Genomic DNA, 21418 nt, shown 5'->3' on the forward strand with positions numbered 1-21418 from the left:
GTGTATCCACCACTGTTTCTGAATACTCCCCCTTGTTGGAACGGCGTTCACTTCTACCCTCTCCGTTCCGACACTTGGTCAGCTAAACCCACTTTCTAGGCCCCCCCTCCCCCAACTTTGCTTCACCCGACAAAGAAACTAACCAGTCGAAAATAGTGAATTTCATTTAAAGAAAGTGAAAATTCATTTTATTTAAACTTTATTTAGTGGTCAGTGCCGCAATCACTTGTCGTCTGTGTTTTACGTACGGCGTTTGAAACGTCACCACTTTGTGGCTACACAACTTCTTGAATAACCATGCTGGCTGGATAACAGTCTACGCAAGACAAACATAGTCCGTAGCAATGCAACACACCATGCCTCGCCCCTTTCAGAAGTGGAACACAAAGTCTTTGCAAGCACCTTTCATGACGTTCGTCTTTGGTGATTCAAAATCACACCCGCGACCTTGAAGACGAGGATTACTGTACCTATCAGTACTACCCTGTAAGTTACTGTATATCCGCATTTTATCACCATACGCAAATGAGAATAAATGACAAACAAGCTATTTATCTCCAAGTTAATTTCACGAAATAAATAATCTCGTTCCACATCATTTAATACAAGTTGTGTATCATCAATTTGATACACTTATGTTTACAGAGATTGAAGTATTTCTGGTATCTAAAGCTGACGGTACAATTATGTGCCTAGCCCACGACATGAACAGTTATTTTACACATTGTTTAGAAATGGTAACCATTTCTAAACAATGTGTAAAATAACTTCTGGAACCAAAAATGAGCTTAGAAAACTTAAAATGTTTAAGGACATCGATGAAGATATATCTGAGCATCTTCTCGTGGCTGACAATTGACTGGAAAAGACAGTCTTCGTCTATGAAAGTATTACATCGTTCTACAACTGCTTGCATACATGTACATCTCCCGGTTGCAGAAAGAAGTCGTCTGAATAGTCAACGTGTCGAACCAGAGTCCCAAGGAAAATTTTCTAGAATAAAGTTTAACAAATAACGACAAAAATTATCTTAGGAAATTAAACATTGCTTCTAAATTTATTGGAATTAAATCTTTTCTACTAATGTGAAATCACGCAAGGACCTCCGTAAACGCCTCAGACTGTAGATAAACATGATGAAATCATAAACCAAAGGCGTCCTAATTGACCATAAAGCCATCTGCATTTAGGCAAGTCATGCATTATAATAAATGGATAACTTATACTTTGCAACGCTTAACCCGATTATTTAAAAATGCGAAAGCTAACAAAACATGTACAGGGGTATACCATGTTTATTATTATAATGTAACCCAATCATGAACGTTAATTCTTTTAGATATACATGCCTCGTCACTCGTCATGACGTCATCTAACTCTCCTGTCAGAGCTTTTGCACTTGGACGGAGCTGTAGGGGTGCATGCCAACACTTCCGCATCACCGAAAACCTGTTTTAATGCAACCAGATAATTTTAGTCAGAGTACTGTGGAAAGTAGAGAAATGTACATAGTCTTTTGGATTTCCTATTAATTGTCACACATTAGTCTTAAGCATCTCTTTCTTCCCGTTATCTTTATGGCCATATACGCCCTCTATCATCTCAGGTGTTGCTATCCTCTGTCTATTTTAATTTTGGTGATCTCGGGCAAGGGAAAATGACCACAAGTTCAGGTATCAGGGTATGTTCACAACCAAAGCAATGGCGATGCACAAGATGAGACTTATTCTGGCGCAATTTGCTCAAATGCGATGATTTAGCACATTTTGTCCTCAACTTGTCTATTATGTGATGTATGTGAGAGCATAATTTCTACGACTGCATCCACAATCAAATATTCATGCAGAGTGACATAAATTAGTAAGATATATATCTTGATATTGGTTAAGAAATTAATTATCTGTAAATAAATTAATTCCATGTTTTCTGGAGTGAATGTGCACGTGTATTTCAAAGTCGTTTGTAAAGGGTTGTTTCAGAAACCACCTTGAAGGAAAGAAAGGGAAGAGAAGAGAGGCGACGAATTGAATGCTTTAGTCTTGATCAGTTCCCTATAGTTTGACGGCTGAAATATGTCATAAGGCAATGTGACCTATATAAAATCAACGGTTCGGGTGTACTGTGACATCCATGTGGGTAGCTCAAAAACGTATGATTCCAAAACGTTTTTCTCGTTGTCATAGTTACCTATGGCAGTGATAAAAAGCTATTTTAGACTATCACCGCTGCGATCGCGAGGAATATGGCTAATGCCTCCATTCAGGACATGTGACTTTGAAAACAATGATAGCCGTCGGCCGTAAACGATCACGTGGAAGTAACAAACATATGCAGCTTACAGTGGACCTAGTCAATTAAGGCCGAACATTGGGGTTGCTTTTCTATTGTATAACAGAGGGAATAATTCAAGGCGAATACCAGTTGATTGTGAACTTTTCTTTGAAGAGAGTATGTCACAATAGAGATCCTGAATTTTAAATGCGAAGGCAGATTTAAAAAGAAAACGCGTTAATGGCTTCGTTGTGAACAACAAGTCACTGAGTATGGGCCGTTCAACAATTCTGAGACACGTATGTAGGATGCATTGTGTATTATTTACAGTACAGGGAAACGGATAGATCACGGACAGTCAATATTGTCTTTAACAGCTTTCCTTGTTAGAAGACGAATCAATCTGTTTTACTTTAATAAAATCGGTCATTATTTTCACCAGGCCACCGCAAATTATGGAATGTATCAATTGTTAATTTTATTTCCATTAATTTATCATATCATTTACATGAACAATTTTCCGAACATACCATTTCTTTGAGCAGCCCTTTGGTCTCTCTAGTCTCTCACCATTCCGGAGTATTTTCATGAATTCATAGGACGATATGTTTCCGTAAGGTGTAGCCCCTAAGAAAAATTATGTCAAAACGTGCATGAATCCAAAACACAATATTTAATGGATAAGTTTACCGTATAATCATGTATATGTGTGTGGTCTAAAAGTTATTTTCACAACTTGCAATCACCTGCATACTTAGTACATGCATTTATTAGAGTTAAGGCTTAACTAGATTATTTATTTACATTTATTTATTTACATTTATTTCAAATTTGAAAGTTGAAGTGAATAAAGATCTCTCTCTCTCTCTCTCTCTCTCTCTCTCTCTCTCTCTCTCTCTCTCTCGCCATTATTTCGAGTACCAGGAAAAACTTACCTAACGTAGCTATTTCCCACATCAAGATACCAAAGGACCAGCTGTAAAATAGACGTATATGGCGAGTTTAAAACACGCAGTAAAGGTAACCCATGTTACTAGCAAATAGAAGAAAATATACCATGCATAAAACAAATCGTACAATACACAACTAAAGCTATATTTTGTATTAAACCGATCAGTACATGAATGTAGTCATCAATCGATAATATTCTTGTTGTAACAATACCTTAGTTATAATGAAAACAATTCTTATTTGAGATATATCATCTTAGACTAATGAAAAAAATTATATGAATTTCTGACGGTCTTCGTGTCACACAGTTTAGCTTATAGTGCTTAGCTTTGCCGAGTTGTAGAAGTATAACAGGCGCCCTTCTCAATCTGAATGAACAGATTATTTGAGCAAGGTATAGAAGAACTCAAATTATATGACTTACATATCACTCTTGATTTTGAAAATCCCTCTTGTCACAAACTCAGGAGGCATCCATTTCAATGGCAATGGTCCCTGGCCTTCGGACTGAGGGAGGAGGCAAAAGGGGAGGGAAAAGTTCATTTTGTTTAGTGTTATCATTAATGTTTCATGTGGGAAAATATGGGTCAATATATACAGGACTCTTAGTGACATCCTATTCCAGTCGGATAGAATTAATCCATCACAATATTCAGAACAACAATAATGTAGAAAAGATTACAGTTTTTAACATTCTGTAAACTGGCCATAGAAATCTCGTTCAACCTCATTTAAATCTTTTCGATAACAGATTTAGTCTGTGTACACAATTGATCATTTAAAGTCAGTGTCAGGTTCAGAATCGAAATGGTTACGAAGTTATCAGTTCTTGTGACCTTGGACTTGCATGATGATTTGAATATTATGATAAGAGTGAGACCTTGGCAAACTTGGACCAGGACCGCGCTGGCGTAATACATCCACACGCAGGGTTTTAGTGTCCACTTTGATCATTTTGATTATACGTCAAACCTCCACCTACTCACGTGATCAATAGATTGTCAATGGTGAACTGCACTAGAACACTAAAAGGTAACCTCGCTCTAGGGTTCATGATATCCGGCAACATGTTTTAACTGCCAATCGCATCAAATTTCCTTTCAATTCTTTCTCCCTCCGATGTAACTTTGTAACTCAAAGAGAGAATAACTTTCTCGCTCTTCGATGTGACTTGCAGTTCAAAGAGCGAATATCTCACCCATGGCACTTTGACATACTCTCCTGTATGGCATGCGAGTTCACGACTAAATCCAAAATCAGCCAGCTTTGCAACGTAGTCCTCAGTAATCAATACATTCCTAGCTGCGACGTCTCTGTGGACTATCTGAAATGATAAAATATGATATAAATGAACCAAAGAACCTGGTTTTGAAACCGACGGAATAATGGGTTATCCAAACAAATTGCTAAATTTCTGATGTAATGAATGAATGAATGAATGAATGAATGAATGAATGAATTACATGTACAAGAAAAACACGATTAAATTTGTTCCCTGTGAAATTATGGAACCATTCAACCATTATTTTAAAATTTTTCAATCGAACTCTGCAGTCTAATAGAGCGTATGGCTAATAAAACTATGAGTAATGTCGGAGAAGGTACACGCTCAAATTTATAAAAAATGTCATATTTAAGCAATAGCCGTAACCGCAGTCAAATATGTACATGAGATTTGGGTACAATGCGCAACATGTATCAAGTGTACATTTGCCTGCGAAGGGGTTATTCCCATTATATTATATCAAAATTTATGTTTATGGCATTAAAATAGTTGTTTTCTCCATATTTCAGCTGGTAAAAAGGGGAAGAGGAATAAAAAATGAAGCGATCGTCATCAAACAGAAATTTAGCATTACGCGCCAAGCACTTTATTGATATGGAAATTTGTACGACGCAGAAGACATAAGGTGACGGCGCTGATTGGCAAATCGAAAGCCAAATGCTCTGGTATGACAGTTCAACAAGCAATATTCTAAACTTTTGCAATGTTTCATCATTCGATTAGTTTAAACGACAATTTTTCCTGCTATCTTAACGATGTCTCTCTCAGCATCAAGCTTCCTCGATGTGGGGCCCATTTTTGAACTGTTAAACAGTTGTAAGATTTATTCCACGGCCGGCATGTACCCTGGAGTAACCAGAACGACTCATTGTCGTTACTGATACACTGATATAATATGGTAGTCGTTTTTTTCTCAAGTAGAAAGGTTCGGTCTTCTACACCGTTTACATGACGTCAGCTAATCACTCCTCGAGCCATCGGCTACCATGTACGTACTTTGTGTACTCAATCTGTCTTAATTATAAATCAGATAAAGAGATGGCAACCTTTATATCTTTGCTCGTTTTTTGTCGTTATCTTTTGCCGAGATAGTCGAGGCGACTGTTAGCCAAAGAGATCGGAAAATGCCAACAAAGGAGAACGCCTATAGTTCTTAATCTGATTTTCATTAGATTGGTACTCAATATACGCCGGACCCTGGATATGGTCGTAATTAAAGTCAAAGCTACGAGACAAATACTCAACTATACATTGCATAAAATGTTTGCCGATTGTACACCAGTTACATTGCCAGACTTGCCCTCACGTCATATGTACATGTAATTCACGGAGCACTTACCGTTTTCTCTTCGAGGTACTGTAGAGCCAACGTGACGTCACGTGTAAGTCTGACCAGTCTTTCGTCTTCCGTTTTTGACATTCTTTGCAGACTCAAGCTTTTAATGTACGCAAACATGTCACCCCGAGATGCATACTCCAGCACCATGTACTTCATATCTTTAAAGGTTGCCGATAAAAACATTACAGTTTCTTTAGTCAACAATAATTTATTTCTAAAACTACGTTTTGATTATACGTGTAAATTGTATAATGTTCATCGTTTTTCACACATATTTAAAAAGGGAAACATACACAAAGAATAAATGGTGGAACCCAAATAACAAACGAACAAACGTACATAAATAAACACACAGGAGTTTCTCTTAGATACATGACGACATCATCGGTCACTGCTAAATGAGGATTTAAAGTTATAACCCTACTCTTAAGGTGGCGTTGCATGTAACATAACCGTTACTCAAAATAACTTTTTTGCAGAGAATCATTCAATTTCGATTAATTTGCAAACAAAAATTAAAATATTGGTTGAGTTCAACTTTTAGCATGACAAATAGTCGTAAATTGGGTAGAGAGAAGTGTAACTTTATGCAAATTTTTACAATTTCATTTTTTCCTCTTTTTATCATTTAAAACAGTGTAACTCAATTCTGGCTTAGTCAGATTTTTGTGTAATTTTTTCATTTTTACTCTTGAAATACTATATAACAAAACGACAGTTTTTGTTGGGTGTTTTTTTGCGATGAAGTTCTTGTATTTTGAATAATAGTGATTTTATTTTTCCTTATCATGATTTTAATCTTTCAAAGCATGACAAATAAGAATCGAACTTGAAAATGCAAGACAAAATTGTAGTTTTTCTTTATATACTCTAGTTGCAAATGAGATATTAAATTTAACAAAGTAGTATCAACATTTGGACTCAAATTTTGTCATTAATACAAAAATTAAAGTTTCTATGTACTCCTTCATTCTTCGAGTAAACATCTGCTACCATACTAAATTTTAGATTCTCTTGTTTATAAAATATATGGTATGAGGTGGTTTTCGTGTCATCTCTGATAAGAATATTGCTCTGAAAATGTGCGTTAGTTATAAAAAATTGCAACGCCAGATTAAAACACTGCCAGATTTCTGATTCATCTTCCCTTTACTCTTCCATGGCTACATGAAGACTTATTCAGAAATAAGCTAACACTAAACTTTGACCACTATCAGAGAATGTAAAATCAGTCCCCGATAGCTAACTGTGTGGTCAAAGTGAAAGAGCACTGTACGCAATTTTCATTTACAGAACACCTGGGGTACTAACCACCTTTGGCGGCGCACAAATGTTCTTATGGCCAATCCCACAGAAAAATTTCTCATGGTGTACGTAGATAAAAGTGATCGCATTCCTTTAAAACCGTAAAATAATGATAAATAAAACTGATCATGAAACGGTAAGCAATCAGTGTGTCTCTTACCTTTATTTAGAATAACACCGAGGAGTTTTATTATGTTAGGGTGATTATGCAACGTGATAAGGCGAAGAATTTCCTCACAAAAGTTGGTGTGACTGATGTAATCGTGCCTACCTGCAAAAGAATGTAACATTGCTTTGAATGTTACCCATGATTTATTGTATTTCTGCCGCCTAAAATACAAACTAGTAATTCAAACGACAAAACTAAAGTATTTCACCTTTATCTTTATTGAGTAAACAATTTGGCAATGTTCTGCCCGTAACGCTTGAGACAGAGTAACAACTGGTGCAAGATCGATGGCGTGATATTGTCAAAGCATGACTACATTAAATTGCAATTGAATTGTCCACTACATAGACTCTGTACGTTATTGTCATGAAAGCCTAATCAAAAGGCATTCATATAGTTACACGAGTCACTGACAAGCGCATGTCTAGTGACATGCAGTGCACGTATGTGTTGATACATTCATCCACATACGTACATATACGTACCCACACATACCGGTAGACACATACATACATGAAAACATACATATATACATACATAAAACATACACACGCACACACGCACATATATCTCGAAGTATCAGATATATAGATATATATATATATATATATATATATATATATATATATATATATATATATATATATATATATATATATTGCATGCAAATTAACCTAGATACACACAAAGTACTTACTTTCAATAACCATTTTAACCGCAACAGAACAGATTATCCTATTGGTTTTCAATCGTGCCGGCAAAACTCGAGAAAATTCCCCCTGTCCGAGAATCCCCTTGTCAAAGTGAACGGTTATGTCAGCTGAGTCAAGCAGCCAGTCTTTCATTGGTTCCAAATTATCCTGAAGTGATTTGTATAACAATGTATTGAGCACTCCAGAGAGTATTTGTTAGAAATTAACCGTTAATATGCATGCATTTGCCTCTTGTAATGTGCAGAAAGCATTACCATTTTCAGTACCTTTTCTTATTCTTATTAAATCCCCAGCCCAAAGATTTTTCGCTCCAGCAATGCGACGATCAAAATTTTACCAGACACGTTATTGATCTTATCGATATCGTGGTATCCATATAGATGCATCTACAAAAGCTAGTGGTATTTCAATGAAATATAAATATCTTGCTAAACCACAACGATGTTAAAACTACTATTTAGCTACCCTAAATAACTTGTTCCTGAAAGCCCTTCATATATTTACGTCTACATAATCGCTTCGTTTGCGTAGGGCGGCAGCCATTTCATCCATTTACTTTGTTTGCTTTCAAGCTGCAGATGTATTTCGGGAATACCCCAAACTGATGATGTTTATCTAGTATATCTCGACGTTTACCCAAAATTATCACGGCTGATATTTTACGGAAAACGACATCAGGATGGAGGGATAACGGGTATATGATGAAAAATATGTGTACTATCATGAGTGATTTGTGAAATGTCAAAGTTATTATCGTTTTAGTTTTGTCATATTACATGAAGGGATATTGCAAGACATGCACATTTAATTTCATTATTTACAGTTTTCGTTTATACATTACACCAAATAACATTGAATGACACAAACCTAAAGCAGGCCACGGACAAAAGAGAAGCTTCACAACCGAAACCCCAAACCTAATTACCGTTTTACTTTCATTCTTTAATAATGTATGCATTTGTTGATCCATTTCTTCAACGTCAGCACACACGTAAAATTTACATTTATTGACCGATACCTGTATAATATCATCGATTTCATGCCCAGTTGGTATCTTGCGATACGGATGTTCGGTATCTTTCCTGCAATATTTGTGGTACGCGATTAGTATCGCTGCAGTGATCAGGAAAAACGCCGCTGAAGTTCCTACGACGACTGGAATGGTCTTTGAATCTGAATTCAACAATGATTCCGCCATCGCTGGATATTCTATTGATTGAGAACAATTAAACATGATGCACACTTGATATAACTGTAATTCCAGTTTCCAGACCTGTCCGTATCAATTGTAGCTACAATTGGTATCCGTTGGAAGCGGCTCGGTATTTCTAAGGATTCCTGAGATGATAATAATAATAATAATTATAATAATAATACTTATTTATTTAAGGATCAGTGCATTAGTATCAAAATGAATACATATAAAAATGTCCTATTGTAAAAAAATAAAGTAATAGATGAACAAACGTACAAAGAAAAGCTAGCAGTTGATTTAAGGTCAACATATTAGGGCTTGAATTTCTTATACACAGAATATACACAAATATATCGAGACGTTGGAGTAGTATTCGGACAAACTGCCCGGACGAGTCAGGCTATTTAGAGATGAGAGCTTCGAAGTGATGGTACGAAATATTCTTTATAACTGGAAATATGTCAGCCACACTAAATCCACGTCAGAATAATTCAAATACGTGAGTACACGTCAATAGATAAATACCTTTGTATTGACATGCGCACAGAATGCGTACCTGCCCTAGCTGTTTTAGGAACAATGGTACAGATCAATGTAGACAGACAGACAGACCAGTAATTGATGAACTTCAATGTAAGTTTGATGATAATAGGATAACGTGTTACCTGACGGCATACAAACACATCCCGTTACGTTGTTGCACTCGAAGGTCTCCCGGTGAGAACAGCTGCATGTAAATTCACAGAACTCTCCACAGGTCTGGTGTAAACACTGGCATGCACCGGTGATTGCGTCACAGCTCGCGTTGTTATGGCAGGAACAGTAGGATGCACACTTTTCACCATACTTCCCCTCTTCACAAACTGTAAGGTAAATTACCGTTCTTTGTGACAGGTAAGGGAAAGACAGTTACTCCGAAAGTTTGAACTCTCCTATTATCACTGAATTTAACGAAATTAATTATCGTAATGACAGGACCATTCGAAAAGATAAATTGCTTACCTGTGTTACATCTGTTACCTCTCCAGCCTGGCAGACATTCACAACCACTGATACGATCACATTTTCTGCTATTACCACAGTTGCAAATCTTGTTACATTGCTCACCGAAGAAGTTGTTGTTACATCCTGGAATCGACACGTGGAAACAAGATGCACATAAAAGAGATGGGGAAATATGAAGCACTGAAAATTGATCCATTATTCTGAAGTATTAATGGCTAAGAATAAATTGAATCAGGATAAATGAATGAAATATTAGATAGAATATCACTCATGACAATGATAACAGTTTCCATTTAGAATCTGACCCTGTAGTAAGTGTAGTTTAAATCAGAATTTCTCTTTCCTACCTGAAAATCTGTCGTTGCTGAACTGATGTATTGCACAAGGACGAGCAAGCAGAACTCCCTCTAACTTAAAATACAAGTGTAAATATATTTACTACCACATACACATTTGCTTCAATATGTTGTGTTTACTTTAAGTCTGTTCGGTGTCACTGTATATGCAGACTGTACAGAGACTGTGCACTTGCTGCACTTAAGAGCCTTATGGGTAGCAAGGTAGGGAAAATGAAAAAAGAAAAGTTTTAACGAAGATCTTCAACAACCTCGGACTTAAACCCACCATCGAGGTGTACGAAGAGCTCGTCAACTTCCTTGATATTACACGCAACCTTCATGATGGCATACGACCATACGATGCATGTACACAAGCGAGCAAACTTAGCCCTGTCAGCGATTGATAACACCCCTGTTGCAATAGGAAAGCGTATCTCAAGCCTCTCGTACGATAAGTTCTTATTTACCAAATCGTCAAGGCATTACAATGTGCAAGTCCAGCGTCATAATGATCATGTATACAATACACAGGTTTCGACAAGACAATGAAAATAAAAGTGTACCATCGTGTAGTTTAACCCATATCGTTCAGCAAGAATGTACAGACAAACTTTGGAAAGATTTTCCTTTATCTTCTGACAAGCATTTCGCCAAGGATTCAAAGCTTCATTATGAAACAGATATATGGTACAAGTAAGCTGCATCAACATGCAAAATGTGGCCCACATCACGAAATTGCACACCAGAAATATCATCAGAGACATAGAAAATACACAATCAAGCGAGTGAAAGTGTCAGGATAAAACCTGATCGCCTACGCCAAGGCGCTTATGAATCAAAGGGCACAGTATAGCAGGCTAGCGTTACAAGGAGTGACAGCACTGTCATATTTTACGTAGGGCTCATTAAAAGTAGGTTAAACACGATTGGAACTAATTTGGGATAATTGGATTGTGAAAAAATGTCAGTATAATCTACAAGTGTAAGCTCATTAGCTTTCTTTTTATGTTATACACTTGTTTTTATGAATAATTTGTAATATTGCAACATCAAGCTATAGGGCAGCTAATACTTTTGAGAAATTTGAAAAATATGAAGATCCAATTATCCCAAATTTGTTAACATCGTGTTGTTAGAGCACGATTAGCTAATCATTTACTATTCCTCAACAACAAATGGTGTAGCATTAGTACAAAATTGTCGAAAACACCAGGATAACAAATCCAAAACAAGTTATCCAGCCTACCATGACCTATCAAAGGCAACCAGCTGCTTAAAAAACATCCACAGGGAGATGTAATCTTTGTTTAACACAGACATTATTAATTCTCAGTGCTGATGAATCAAAATAAATAAGCGTTCTACTACATTAATCTCCAAATGAAAAAACGAGAACAAATTTTAAAAGTGTCGATCTTTCAACCACCCACTTCCAAAAATGGTACAACCCAACAGAGTTAAATATGGTTTGCAACAATAATCTTCGATTAAGCGATTATAGATCAACCCGTTGACCGCGAATGCATGAAACGTGAGTAATGAATATCCTGCGCATTTGATACCAACACAAAGTTTTTAGTTCGGTATCAGTACTTCGAAAAGAAATTTTCCATAGAGCACTTTTGTTACAGTCGACAATCATTCCAAATGCTATTCACAGACCCTGTTTAAGGGTTGGTGCTTCTCATGCTCACGTAAGATAAGATGGATTACCAGTTTGAAAGACCGCGACAAATATGTTGAAACGTCTGCTAGTAAACATAGAGCTATTATTATACAAACCTACCAAGAATCTTTACCAGGGTACTGTCATTGTAAGTAACATTAAATTCATCCCGTACCACGATGTCGTAAGTTCCTGCATGAAAATCTTGAGGATCTGCCATCTCTATGCAAGAGTGTCCTGGGCTGTGAAGAAAATAAATGTTATTATGGGAGTCCATCATCGTTTGTTTCATATTCAAGGCCTTGAAAACTTACTTCTTGAAAAATCATTGACAATTCAATGGAATGATCCCTAGTCTACGATAAAATACCAACGTGCAATTTAACAGTGTAAACCATATGATAACATGCAATCTTTTGCATTTAACAATCGATTAATGAGTATGAACTAAAAACTATTTGAGAAAGATCAAATCAAAGAGCTAGAGCTATAAATATACGATTCATGATATTTGTTTACACTCTGACTGTGCAAATACTGTTACAAATAACATGTTATTTTTTTAAAACTATTCAACTTTAATGAGGGAAATAAGTTGCCAATGATTACATAGCAATGGACGTAAATTAAGAATTACAGCGTTGTAGGCATGACAAAGACATTTTCATAACTTACGTCCTTCTAATTTTGAAATGTTCATCCTTCCTGTGAGTAAACAAGGAACCATTATGAAACCACTCTATCGAAGGCTGGACCAGAGGGTTGAATTGGTAGAAAACACAATCTATTTTGCTATAATTATTGATATATAAATGGTATTGTTGCTTCTCAAACTTGATGAATCTGCTCTCTAGAAATAAATTGAATAAATAATAATTAGAGTACATAAATATGAGCCCTCACATTATTGTTGATTTGTTTTGTTCGTCTTTTACTGTTTTCTGTATCTTTGTCATCTATCCATGTGTGACTTTGAATCGAACGGGATGTTTCATTGAATTACATGTAAAAACATCCTCCCGTGCTATATCACTGTAGGAATATGTTAATTAGTCTTTTCGGTACGGTCACAAATCCAAGTATCTTGTATTGACACAATGTCTTACGTACGACTTTAATCAACACCTGTTAAGGACGGGAAGTATTTAAATCTTTTACTTGGAATGTCGCAGGCAGCACCTTTCCATTGGATCGGACATAAACACGCCCCAGTAAACGTATGACATGTTGCACCATTCTCACATATGCATTGTTTTTCACATTGGAGACCATATTTCCCAGTCGGACAACCTGAAGTCGGAAAGAGGAAGACAAAAATATATAAGTTGAAAACATAGTGCATCCATAGTTAAATCGGTGTTAATTGTATCATGCGTGTATGCACATGTGTATGTACATTGGTAAGCACTTACATATGCCGTATATCTAGGTGGATCAATGTATGTATGTATGTATGTATGTATGTATGTATGTATGTATGTATGTATGTATGTATGTATGTATGTATGTATGTATGTATGTACGTACGTATGTATGTATGTATGTATGTATGTATGTATGTATGTATGTATGTATGTATGTATGTATGTATGTGTGTGTATGTATGTTTGTTTGCTTTTGGCGTTTATTTTCATTAGTATTTGTATGTGTATCATACATAATATCTTTGTAAATATGTATATAGTTGCCTTTGCTTTATGACATATCTCTAAAGCACTGTCTTTTCTCGTCGCGCTTACTTTTTGTCAGAATCATGAATCATTCATTATAAAGTAAAACATCAAACGTTCAAAACTTTTCATCATCGTGCATTGTGATGAGATCCTTTTTATTTCAAATTTCTCTTGACATAATGCAATAATATTGTGCAAGACATCTTTAGCAGGGACTGCTTGTGTGAAAGAAACTGAAACTCACCGATGGGTTTAACGCTAAAGGAAGTGCTTTGTGAAATTTTTTCTTCTATCGTCAACTCTGCATAACAGTCAATTTTATGCTCTTCCTTTACCTTTAACTTTGCTAAATTTATGCCGTGTGTTAGCCGTATTTCCAAGAGTGGATGATCGGAATAACTTTCTCGCAGTACACTTCTGTCGATGGCACTATTGTTAGGGAAGTCATCAAAATCCTGTTTCCAACACAAAAGAATTCACTAAGTTAGCTTCACCTTTCCTACGAGTGCGGAAGCAACTTCAAAAAGACACCTAATTCTTATCTCATTCTGATTGCCTTGGGTATCTTATTAACTACAAAATAGTATGAGCAGTAAGTACCCCGTATGTGAGGTTACAAAAGCGCATTTCCTACTAAAAATAAGTGATGCCAGCTATAGATAAATACTAATTATGGACGCGAAAATGTTGATACTACAAACCAAGTCGGTGGAGAGGTGTACGAATGGATGAGACAGACAGATGGATGGTTGAACAGAAGGATTGATTGACTGATTGATCAATCGATTGATTGTTTGATAATAAATGACACTTTACGGCAAAACGATATCTCGAGTTGAAATAGATACATCTGTATTTCGACAAATACTAAATGTCCTACTTGATTTTCACAAGCATTTTCGACGTTTCCGTACATATACTAATATGCATATCGTTCAGTTACAACAAATATAGGAACAGCACAGAGTTAATTTGGTATTTAAAAGACAAGGACCAGGTCTTTAAGTCTCCTGGTCAATTATTGACAAAGCATCGTGTTACTCTAACATAAGCAAGCGATATTATCTTTGTATATCAAAGAAAAACTACACATATCAATGCTGACAAATCTTCGCTGTTACACAAACGCTCTGAGTTGGTTTCAAAATGTCGCTACCAAATCAAATATTATTTATCAACTTTTGACACCACCTAGAAATAAAATGGTACGTCCAAACCATATCAAAATGAGAATGTAGAGCTAAGAATCCTTTTAGTTCTGTCTTAATATTGCAGGATGCATGAAACTTAAGTAAAATATAAAATTACTTTGTGCTTGAAGTAATTTGTGTTTTGTATATATATATATATATATATATATATATATATATATATATATATATATATATATATATATATCAAATTTTACAGATGTCCTAAAGGAAATTATACTGCTCCACGCTAAAACCAGAGCGTTGTAATGATAACACAAATCACTTCAAGTACGGAGTAATTATATCTGTTACTTAGCTTCATAAACTAGCAATCGACGATTGCTTGATGCATGATGCAACAAATGCAATTACGTTGTACTTTAAGTAATTTGTCTTATATATATATATATATATATATATATATATATATATACTCCAAATATCTGACTTTTACAATTTGAAGCGCTGTGAACTTTTTCTGTGTTTCTATATGAACCCTTGTCATTTAAAATTGCTGTTATCAAGGGAATGTTGAAGAATGTACGATTCTAATTTATGATCTGTCAGATATTTCAGAGATTGCTTTTTTACCGAATGACGGATACCATGATCGAAGTATCCCTTGAAGATTAAGGTTCCGTTGCGGTATAATGCTCCAACTAACATGACCACATGTAATCTTATTTATCGAGGAAGACAAAACATATTGTTGTTAACGTCGATCTCATATCGGAAATTTTTATGGAACAGACATTTAGCCACGTTTTATGTATATTAACCACATCATATTATTCTGTCGACAGATCGCGCCAAAAGTATCGTATCTACACAGAGTTTGCCAGTTTTCCTTGTTTACGCCTCTTTCCGTATTTGAGCCGCCATTTTGTCTGCCTCGATGGATATCGACAAGATGCAGTACGCATGGAGGTATGTCACTTTCACACACAATCATGATCGCGAAATGGCCAAAGTTCACTTTGAGTTTGTTTTGGGACGTCAGGGCAGGGCGCCAAACGCAAGATATTCAAGGTATTGCTTGGGTAATTAAAATGATTACTCCTTATATTGTGACAATTCCAATTTAATCACGTGATTCATGATACTTCACGCCTAGAGTCAATCGTTTTTTTCCATATCCCCCTCCCACATTCAGCTTTATATTGAAGGTTTGAAAGTTTGTTCAGTATCCACATTACACCACACAGTCCACAAAGAGAGTCAAATAATTACCCTACGAATGCTTTGCCATCACCGACACGTCTCTGCCCTGAATAACCCTCTGTAAAACCCCGACCAATAAAAAATTACCTTCTGACAATCGAATGCCTATTTGCAAACAAAAGATATATGAATTCATTAAATTCACACGGAATGAACGAAACACTCTAACTAAGAGTTGCATTATGCACAGTGTATAGGAATGAAATGTTAAAAGTTTGTGATCGTGACATAATCAATACAGAGGATATATAGTAATTATCTACCGATACGTCTTCTTTAAATCATGGTTGAACTGATGGATGAATGGCCGATTTAATGGGGGGTTGGATAATTGATTTATTGACTGAGGATTGGTTGATTGATTGATTGATTGATGAGGTGGATGGCTGGATAAATTGATGGATTGATTGGTTGGTTGATGAATGATGGATGGATGGATGGAGAGACTGAGAAACGGTGGCGAACATGGATCGATCGTTGTATATATTGTTGGTGAATGAATGACCTTTGATGAATTGTTTGTTTGATTGATTTATCGAACGATGACTGTATGGGTGGATGGATGAATGGATGGATGGACGGACGGATGGATGGATGGATGGATGGATGAAATGATGGATGAATGGATGGATTGATGGATTGGTTGATGAATGATGGTTGGATGGAGAGACCTAACATGGATCAATCGTTGGATATATTGTTGGATGAAAGAATGATCTTGGATGAATTGTTTGGTTGATTGCCTGATTGATTGATTGATGGCTAAATAAATAGATGGATAGGCAGATGGGTACATACAACTTACTCGGTAAACACGAAAATTAAAAATTTCGAGCCCTCGAAGTGTTGTCGACCCATCAGTACAGGCGATATTTAGGTCAGATTCGTCCACAAATCTCCAGGGAATGTAGTTTTTGCCGAACGATAGAGCAATGAATATGATGCAAGAGCCTTACATAGAAATATTGAGAAAAACATTTACTGGTCATCTCGCTGTATTTGTTCAATAACCAGAGCTAATAAATACTGTGCAACATCACAAGTTAATTTGTTAAGATATTAGCGGAAAGCATTTAGAAAAGAGTGGATACATTGTCAAATTTGTGCTCGGAATATCATTTCATCCCCAAGACTCTCCCATGTCACTGTGTACTCCTAGTGTAACCTTCACTTGCCCCGAAAGAATAACTAAAATCATGTAACAACAAGTAGAACCTTCTGGTGAGGAGACATAAGACAGAAAATGAAAACACTGATTTCATCGTTGCTCATGCTTATGTATTTTTGTGCGTTATTTTGTTGAAAATTAAAAGCTTGTATATACTAGAATCGGAAAGTACTTACAGTCTTTAAAGTTTGCATTCGTCCATATATTGTTCGACTGACGCCTAATACTTCCAGGAGTGTTTTGACCATACTCTCCGTACTTCACAAGAATTGGCCATTCCTGATAGACGAAGACAGACCTTTTTTCACTCTGCAATTTTTTAATGATATAAACTAGATACCTGTCTTGAAATTGTCTTGTCAAGTAGTCTTGCACCGCTGTGCACATCATTATGTTTGAAGGGAGAAGTATATCACGCGATAGCCGGGTTACTGCAGAAGTTAATCGCAACTGCCCATTTAGAAGGCTTGGTATGCTTTAAATTTTACTTGGACTTGCGTAAGGTTTACATGAACTTAACTTGCAATGGTTGGTGGGAACTGGTAGCCGACATAAAAACACACTTCACGCAAGGGCTAACTGACACACTGTGGGTAGGGTAGACTTTTGGGAGGCTCAGAGCCTTTAAGGTCCGACCTCAGAGGGGCTAGTAGACAGTTCTCAGAACTCACAACAGATAGCCTCAGCGCCTGTGATATAAAACCCAAATTACTGGTTTTACGAAATATAAGTACAACTTATATCAAAATTGTGAGTTCTACGGAAAGGGACATGTGCTGTACATGTTCATAATTTGTAATTGAAATCTTCACTGTGTTGGCCAGCAATTGAGCGACCTAAGTACTGAGGAGAGAAGAGTCAAAGCCATCTCTAATGAATAAAACTTTATTCTTAGAAATTATTAATGAACCATGGCCTTATTACTTGTTGGGCATTTTGATGACAGTCAGCATTGTAATAGTCCGTACTGCATTTTGCCACCAAAAGGTAACCGGGAGGGATCCGGGAGACTTGTGTTTAACGTTGTCATTTTCAGATTCGGATTCACGGTAGCGTCAAGGGGAAAGATTGGGAAACAAACTGCATAACCAGGTCATACTTGTATGACTGCGGACGTAACCAAACTTTGTAAGGAAAACTGCTGTGAAGTGTTTTGACTACCAATTATGACCGCAAAATTAGGCTCATTACACTTTCTTTGGCGGTATTTTATGGCAGAAGACACGCTCACGTTGGACGTGGATTCAGATTCAGGCCGCACTTACTTTCAGCTTTCATTTCTGACAAAATGCTTTCAAGGTACAGAGCGAAAACAGCATTTTACATTCTTACTGCGAATATATGTGAGATCGAGTCTTAATCATGAGGAGTTAGCTGAACTATCAGGGGCTCTTATTTAAGAGCCGTCTGAACTGTGTCTTGTCTGTATCTGAGCTGTCATTGGCCGTCATGGCTCCTCCGATTCCCCACTGAGATCTGACCTCACACAGCTCTGAGCCTGTCAAAATTTATGTCTACCATATTTATTGTTGTTTATATGTTTCAATTATTTTTAATGTGCGTTAACGTTCGATCTGATACCGCTTTCTGATGAGTGTTTGTACAATTGATAGACAACGTAGGCTTGCTTTGAAATTCTTTTATGACACTCTAGGACAAACTGGAAATCAACTGATAGTCGTTGCAATTTCTAGTAAACTTATAAAACTTTGCAACAGACTTATTGACGATCTGCGATAACTTCTTTGGTCATTTGCGCTAACTGGATTCAGAAATGAATGTGCATTGCCATGCTGTCTCTCATAGCGATTCTGAGATAAATTTGATGATGCTCAACGTTGATGTTAGACTGACAGATCCGTCGCTCGAGGGCGCTCTCTTCGCTCCTCCAGGGAAGGATGTAGAGAGCGCCGCCGAGCGACGGATATTTCAGTCTACATTAAAGTACGATGCATACTTTTCTGAATACAAACCTGCTGCATCAATGCGTAATTCTCTCGTACAGTTTAACACTGTTTCACACTAAAGAGCACAACAGTTGCCAATTCTAAAACATGTATAAATACGGAGTTTGTATTTCCTATTTCGCATTCGACCAAAAGTTTGGGCAACGTGCATTGGGTTTAATAAGTTCACCACTATGTAAACTTGCATCATCACGTAACATGAAACATGAAACAGAGTGATACTACTTACAACATTATCGCCCCTTGGATCTCGTGAAGGTAGATTACAAGATTCGTTGAAGAAAGGAGGCCAGCTGTCTTTATCTTCAATCTCAATGTATAACTGTTGAATAATGCAAGTCTTGTCTTTTCCATCGATCGTGGTCTGGGACGAGTACATAAAAACTAGGCCTTATTAAAGTTTGGTCTATCCGTGTTTCATAGACAAAGTTTGTTTTTTTTACAACTTGTGTAAAATATTCATATTAGCATTCATGTTTACATACACTTTTATATTGAGCCTGTAAGCAGTCAGTATATTTCTGTTAGATTTAACTTCAGTTGACTGTGTTCACAGTGCATTGCAATATCAACTTGAAAGTCAAGATTTTATTAAGTTTTCACAAAAGTCAGTATGCTGCTTTGACTGTTAATCGTCGAAGAAGGGCGGTTTGTATAAAACCTATCCATCCAATCATGTCTGTTTACTATGTAGAACAGAAACCGTAGCTGTACAACAAGTCGAGCCAGCGTCAGCGATTAGCACAGTAAACATAGACAATACGTGTAGGTCAGCTCGCCCTACTTATACTATGAAGTGTGCCGCCGACTGTGCATGCCTAACAAAATCGATATGAAACTTTTACTGTACAAGAAACGTATACTTTGCATAGTAACTTTTCAGGAGATGTAGGTAATTATTGTTACCTGGTACCATCCTACTTTCATGTGGAATTCCTTGTGGTTCGAATAGTCTAGATACTTTTGCAGCCGATAAGTGGAGGTGAAGGTGTCAAACTCAAAGCGTTTATCCTGAAAGGCAAGTGGGAAAGAATATTTATCCAGTAACGATCGATCTTAATTTTCACAGGCATGGTCAAAATAAATGCCACAATAACGTCTGCATTGATATTTTAAGTTACAGAATCCACATGTCTACAACAATGGATTTGTATCATCTCAAGGAGATGAGATATCTAACATAATATACATATACATTTTACATCCCTCGTGGAATAAAGATGGTTGCTTAAAAAGAGAAAAGTCGTCTTTGTGTATATTAATATCACAGTGGCCGCTAATTCTGTGTTAAATTCATATGAAAATTTTCGATTTTTACTAAAACAGTCAAGTGAAAACGTATTTACTCCATGAGCTTTAAAGGTATACAGTCACCTGTAATCTAAATATGCAATATGTATATGGTCAAAGGGACGTTCCTCGGTATTCAAAATGCCCATGTGAGGGCGCTGTTTTTAAAAAGTGGCCCCGCTTTAAATCTGTGATTGGTTAGATTTTCTCTTTCCATGGTAACTATGGCAAAATTTGGAACAGGTGACAGTATACCTTTAATATGAACCCCGTGGGATAGACAATAAGTGTATTGTAAGAGTTTGAGAGCCCAAACATCAGCCCTGGGGCGCATTAATGGAACCCCACAACCGAATTGACTAAGATGAAACATTTTGGAATTGATGTCTCAGTTTTCGTATTTTCTTGTATGAAACAACAATTTCCTTAACTTTGGTTTTTATTTCGCATTCCCCTCGAAAATTTTGGCCTTATTCATCCTCATACCCAATGTATGCGAATCACGTTAATAAAGTTTTTCCTCCATGCTGTTCTTCCAACAGCATCACATAACAATCGTTTGAGTGTTGTATAAGTCATAATGATCACATCACATTGTGCCTCAAATTGGTCTGTTTGAATAGGTAGGTCATAGACAAGAGGAATCTTTCCCTTCACTTCAAAGCCTTC

The 21418-nt window shown here is 36.5% G+C and overlaps 1 protein-coding gene across 1 annotated transcript; it reads right to left on the reverse strand.

Moving 5' to 3' along the window:
* Window positions 1-1050: 1050 nt before the first annotated feature.
* Window positions 1051-20465, reverse strand: LOC139138669 (uncharacterized). Its single transcript, XM_070707156.1, has 19 exons — window positions 20366-20465; window positions 19689-19823; window positions 17669-17771; window positions 17130-17275; window positions 14155-14365; window positions 13396-13527; window positions 12913-13087; window positions 12358-12479; window positions 10231-10356; window positions 9894-10091; window positions 9052-9242; window positions 8018-8180; window positions 7312-7422; window positions 5847-6004; window positions 4421-4546; window positions 3647-3729; window positions 3207-3247; window positions 2802-2898; window positions 1051-1449 (listed from the first exon to the last, which is right to left on the reverse strand). Exons 1-19 carry the CDS (start codon window positions 20384-20386, stop codon window positions 1302-1304), a joined length of 2487 nt encoding a protein of 828 aa, XP_070563257.1. The 5' UTR covers window positions 20387-20465; the 3' UTR covers window positions 1051-1301.
* Window positions 20466-21418: the final 953 nt, after the last annotated feature.

Source organism: Ptychodera flava, chromosome 8 (genome assembly GCF_041260155.1).
Source record: "Ptychodera flava strain L36383 chromosome 8, AS_Pfla_20210202, whole genome shotgun sequence".
NCBI lineage: Eukaryota > Metazoa > Hemichordata > Enteropneusta > Ptychoderidae > Ptychodera > Ptychodera flava.